Raw genomic sequence first — 6,307 nt, 5'->3', positions numbered from 1 at the left:
TACTTTTCCAGTTATATTGTCCTTAAAATGGACTGAGGATGAGAGGTGGGATTGGTGTTGGCTCTAAGCCTATTCCAAGTTAAGGAATAGACATAACATTAGCCAGACCTTTAATCTTTTCTCACTGCCACCGCACGCAATAACAACTCACATGTCAACGGAAAACTGTCAGCTAGTCTGGACCTCAGTGTATTTGTAGTAGTAACAGAACATGCGTGCGTCTGTGCCAGACTAGAGTGGATTTTCTTCAAAGCTTTTGAGTGAGGAGGGAGGAGTGCGTGGGAGAGTGTTTGGGGATGAGGAGGTATGTTTAGCACCGATATCTGAGGTGACCTTTTACCATGGTGGTGGGTGTATTAAAGGACTGAAGTACTTTAGTCATGGTAAAGAAAGAAATGTTGATACATATAGCTCTCTGATGGGGTTAACCCTCCACATGACCTCTCACCTGGATCCCAAATCTCAAAAGTCTCTCTGTACAGAGCAGATAAAATGAAATTGTTACACATCAATGTGTAAAGTAAAGTCCATAAACTGCCCCTCAGCAAGAGCAGACAATTTTTAAAAAAGTGCTGAATGGATGGAAACAGCAGCTAATCTAAAGAGAGGCAGACAGATGAGTTTTAAGCATCCGGCAGTCGCTCCTGACACATCTCCAGGGGCCGCTTGAACGCTCCCCTCCCAAAAACTTCAACGTTGCTTGCTAGCCAGGAGATCACATTTCCGGGGATATAAGCACTGCAGTTAGCCATGGACTGGATCTCGGCCGGCTTCAGAACGCGGTCCCAAATGTTCACCTGACTCAGCTCACCCACGAAGGCCTGTCCAGCATCGAAGCGCCCGCCCACCACGTCCTGTAAGGGCCATAAACAGCAGGAGGTAAATGGCAAACGCATCAACAACAATGTAATCAAAGGCAGTTATCTCACTGAGGTTCAGTGGGACTACGGCTGGGCTAGTCATTAAACTTTCACGGTTAATCAGTGTTTTATTCCTCGTTCGGCTCCACGACGCAAACGTTGAAGCATTCTAAAATGGAGCAACATTTGTGTCAATATCTGATATGTCACGATAGGATTTTACTTAAGCTTTGATTAAGAAATAAAGACACCATTTCAGTGCTTGTCTGATAGGCCCTTTTCACACCAGCCATTTTGACATGTTATTGAGGGGTAAGCAGAGGTGTAATTAATAACATAATTATGGCCCTGTTCCATTTAGGTGGGCCAGGGCCGTGGTATTGTGCATGCTGGCTCACTGTTATGACTGTGACTCGTTTAATAGAATGGGCCCATAATTAATGTTATTAATTACACCTGTGTCACACCATACTTCACAAAACGGTCTGTCTGAACTGTGATCCCATTCCACACAGTGCTGAATACTATGGTACACACTATTAATCCCTACTATCAATATGTAGGATGCAGAATGCCGTGTGTGTTATGTACACTCACGTGAATGACCCTCCATAACATCATCTGAGCAACTTTGTTGCCTTCTGATTCAGCTCTTTCATTGTGCTAACGCTCATGCTACAGTCATGCTAGCAGCTCTGTGAGGCTGCACTTGAGCTAAATGCTAACATCAGCAAAGCTAACATGCACTCAAGGACATGCTGATGTTTAGCAGGTGTAATGTACACAATATGCATCATCTTAGTTTAACGTTTTAGCTTGCTAACGTGGTAATTATATACTAAACACAGAGTACAGATGGGAATGTCATTAGATTTCAGGTTTTTGGTCACAATGTGCGAAACAAACTACAATTTTGACCTGATGAAGGCGTTACATGAAAGGTCGGCTGATCACCGAAGAGATTGCAGTTCACCCTGAGTTGGACATGAATGGCAATCGATCCAATAGTTATTAGGACATGTAACCTAAAACCATAAATGTCCACAAAGTCAGGGGATCACTAACATTATTAGGGCACATCATCTGTGAACCATGACTATCAGTAAAAAATGTGGCAACAATCAGTCTATGTAGAGAGTTCATCCTCTGGGGAACACAAATGTCTGTACAAAATGTCACGGTAATCCATCCAATAGTTTTTCCAAAAGCAACCAAAGTGTTGGAGCAACAGGCCGACATTATTATTCCAAGAGAGGTGGCTAAAATCTCATTTTTTTCATTTAAATTATAAAAAATTAAAAAAACATGTTAAATTGAATTAGTTGCTTTTAACACTTTGTTCGGAGACAATTAAATAGAAAATGTCCTCTGATAAGAAGAGTCCTCAAATACTGATTTGATTTCCACAAAACTTAACAGACTGATGGATCTTATTCTGACTTTTTTTAATAATGCCCAGATTGGTCCAGAAGGAGACCTCAGCATCTGTGGGCAGTGACAGATCTCCCAATTATTTTGTCAAGATAACCTGCCACCGGCTTATTACCGCTGCTTCAGGTGTGCAAAGGTGCTCCATAAATAACACTGCTTATTAGCAGAACTGCTTAACATTGCACTTGGAAGTGTTTGACTTGTGAAAATGGGAAAATGCTGCACTAGTTCATGGTGCATTGTTCATGTTCTGTTCTGCTTTCTTTGATCGTGTCAAAGGAGCTAGAGTGATGAGTGAATCTACAGATGCGGGCGTGTGTCAGACTCATGGGGTCCTACTGCACTTCCTCACCTGCTCCTGCCCCAGGATGATGACCCCCCCGGGTTTGATGGGGTGCCAGGCTGCCAGGTTGTCGCCAGTTCCCAGCTTCCCTCCATCTTGGTAAGCGTCCCATTGGCCGTCCCGTGTGGTCCAGGAGATGCAGATGTGGTGCCACCTTCCATCGCGTACCTCCAACGGCAACTGAGCCACCTAACGGATCAGAACACAATGTAATTAGTTGCGGTCTAGTTTATCATAAAACCATAAAGGTTTAGTAGATTCATGAAACGAGAAACGACTTGCCTTGTCATTGATGAGCAGCTCTATCGGGTTATTGCCCCATTCGATCAGCACAATCTCGTTCGCTTGCCCCGGCACACCGTAAGAGAAAGGCGTGCCGATGCCAGGACTGGCGCTGGACTTGATCCACATGCAGAGTGTGAAAGCGTACATCTCTGGCAGGCTCTTGGTGATGCGGCCGTACAGGTAATTGGTCCGCTGGGGAAGGGACAGCTTAAACAGCTCCGGGGACTTGAAGTCTCCTCCTCCTGGAATGAGACATGGAGAGAGAGAGAGAGAGAGAGAGAGAGAGAGAGAGAGAGAGAGAGAGAGAGAGAGAGAGAGAGAGAGAGAGAGAGAGAGAATAGGTCAGGAAGGTAGAGGTGTGAAGTGTCCCAAGAGTTGTTTTTAATATTGGTATGGGAATGAGGAAACAACAGCATCACTTCCCTTTATGTTTAATACACAGACTGACATTACATAAAACCTCAACAATGACCCTTTTTTGTAAAAATAAATGTCCTTGTCTGTCTCTGATTCATCAGACCCTTTCAACTCTTGTATTCCCCTGAGTGCCTTCCTCTGCCTCCTCTCCATTGTACATACAATAGGTAGCATGCATTACACAGTCTTCTATTTCCTTCTGTGTAGCACCATGTACCATTTTCCCATTGACTCATCCTCTCTATTACTTTACCTCCCCGATGAGCTCACAACAATATTTCATCTGAACTTTATCTGTACAGATATAATGAGTCGTGTTTTCCGTTACCTTTCTCCAGCTCACTGATCCTGTCCACCAGGGCGCTCAGCGTGCTCTCCGTCTTCAGCCTGTAGGCGGCTGTGGCATTGGACAGCATGCTCTTCTCCTGCTCCAGGCTGCTGACTTTCTTCAAGAGCTGCTTCTCCAGCTCCCTGAGCCGGCGCTGCAGCAGGTCGCGGAGCTCAGTGGGGAACGAGGCCCCGGATACGTTGGCCCGCAGATGCTGTTGCTATGAGGAAGGACGGACAGGTCAACATGAGCAGGAAGTGCACCGAGATGAGCAAGGACAGTGAGACCCCCCCCCCCCCCCCTGAGAACTGCAACAAGTGATGTCTTACATCACCACTCTATCAGTCCATTCTTCTGGATCGCTGATTGACATGCCTGCAAATATAAGGACTGTATACGGTTTTGGTCAGTCTTCCAATCCTGTCATTAGATGAGCTTATTTTTACTTACTTTACTTCAAACTCAGCAATAAATGATCCCCCAGCATGTGCCTCTCACATGATCATTTACTGCCACAGTTTATCACGCACTTTGTCATTTTAAGAACGTGAGGAAAACAGTGTTCATTCTTTTTAAAGCACTGCAGTTGGTCTGACATGAATAGTAGCTCTCGTCACATGCCATGCATCATTTTAAGAAGTCTAAAGCAGGCCAATTAGACAATCTCGTTCTCACAGAAACTTCTATTAGATCACTATGGTGCGTAATGATTCTCAGAACTACTGCTGAGCATTGAACCCACAAGGTGTGGTAATCCAATAAATCCGCTCCAAGAGTCAAAAAAGTGCCTTTACGCATGGCTTTGGCACAGAGGGTATACCTTGCGCAATTGGTTCAGACTTACCTCCAAGTTCTCCAGCCGGTCCTTGAGACCTTGCATGGTTTTTCCAAGACTGTCGATTGTGTCATTTGGATCTCTGGGAACATCCCCCATTGTATTTTGCTTTTCTTTGCCCCAGGAACCCCCCTTGTCGTACTTCCTATCGTCGGTGGTCGAGGCGCAGAGGGACAGCTTGGTGGTGAGCTCATTGATGGTGCCTATCTGTTTGGAAATCGTTTCTTTCTGCTGTAAAATTGTCTCTCGTAGCTGCATGACAGTATTCCTGAGCTCCTCTTCCTGGCTCCCGGCGTTCAGCTCTGGTAACAAAGTCACAGGGCAACTTGTATCGCCGCTGAGGGGTACAGCCCGGCAGATGTATCGCTTCCCATCGTCCGCCTCGCCGCTCGGTAGTTGACCGCTGCCAAGCGCACAAACACATAACAGTCCGCACAAGAGTGAAAACATACCGGCGGCGTTTACCGTAAAGGAAAATCAAAGGGAACGTGGAAAGCCAAACACTAAACCCTTAAAACACTCTCTTAACGAAATCCCCGCGTGGCTTTAGTGCGTAAAAGTGTGTAGGTCCACCTAAACATCACGTATAACTATTTCTACAAGGTAGCGCCATGCCTGAGCAGCAAAATGAAGACAATTCTGAACAGGAAATCCGATCATGGGTGACTCGGTCTCCGTAAGTCGCGGCCACTTAAAGTAAGGAACTATTTCTGGAGCAAACAGAGCGCACAGTGCGATGCTGAACGCTTACAAAAGAGGATTACCATAAAAAGGTGTCCGTAGAAGCTTCTGGGTTGGTTGTAGTAGGTTGACGTCACCGAGCAGCTGGGTAAAACATTGGTTCGTTTATCTATATTGAAAGTTAATCAAGCAATGAAGGATGCGAGGAGTTAATTGTCTCACAACAGTTAAACTGGGAAGAGGGATTGAAAGATGTGATCAGTCTTTGTTGCGTCTCATTTCATATCCCCGCATCTCGTTTATTCTGATGCTCTCTGCTTTCCTAATTACTGCTGCAGATGTTAATTCAACATTGAATTCTGGTCAGAAATGTTGTTATCACAGTTTATATTAAAAAACTAAAGTTAAATCAATAACTGTCTCAATATGTCTATATGTATTCATTAAATGAGGACTTGGGATAAACTATTTAGGGATGTGTGAGACACATTTTATTTATATCATTGTGACGAATGCAAGTTGTTTGGTTAAGACAATGAAATCATTTACATGTAACGCATTAAATAAGTAATTTTTGTAGTTAAGATGCAATATGACCTAAATATATATTTGTTTTGTTTAATCTGGTTGATTAGATTGTTAACAAGAATTGGAATTTGAACAATATACACTGACACCTGAGCACCTGAATAGTGAGTGTATTCAGTAATGTGAAGGATGACCTGCTTTGATTTCTTGTTTTGAATATATTGACTAAACTGTGCTGGCCTTTAAGGTTTTAAATATGTTAAAGACCAACACAAGAAGATATCATATAGACCTTGATTATACTGTGATCCTACTTTTGTTTGCAATTATCAGATTTCTTTTTTTCTTTTTTCTTTAACTTAACATATAGAGAACATTATCACCTTGTGCAAATGTTGTATAAAGAAAGGTAGTTAATTAATGTGACATTGTTTCAATATTTCAAAAACGGCTGAAATTCAATGCCAGGCATGAACATCTGGTTCATAAATTAACAATAAATACAGAGCACAATCATTGGCTGAGAGCAGTGAAGTAATATTTACTCTGATAAACTATAGAACAGTAAGAACAGCAATCAAGTGCCTATACTAACTGTA

At 43.3% G+C, this 6,307-nt stretch overlaps 1 protein-coding gene across 1 annotated transcript; it reads right to left on the bottom strand.

The window, feature by feature from the left end:
• Positions 1-623: 623 nt before the first annotated feature.
• On the bottom strand, positions 624-4,949 carry nptx2b (neuronal pentraxin IIb; the record flags this gene model as incomplete). Its single annotated transcript, XM_079183061.1, has 5 exons — positions 624-854; positions 2,644-2,823; positions 2,917-3,161; positions 3,665-3,884; positions 4,509-4,949. 5 exons carry the CDS (start codon positions 4,947-4,949, stop codon positions 624-626), a joined length of 1,317 nt encoding a protein of 438 aa, XP_079039187.1.
• Positions 4,950-6,307: the final 1,358 nt, after the last annotated feature.

Source organism: Pholis gunnellus (assembly GCF_910591455.1).
Source record: "Pholis gunnellus genome assembly, chromosome: 21".
NCBI lineage: Eukaryota > Metazoa > Chordata > Actinopteri > Perciformes > Pholidae > Pholis > Pholis gunnellus.
Note: the sequence above shows the minus strand (reverse complement) of the source record. Positions and strands in the feature narration are given on the sequence as shown.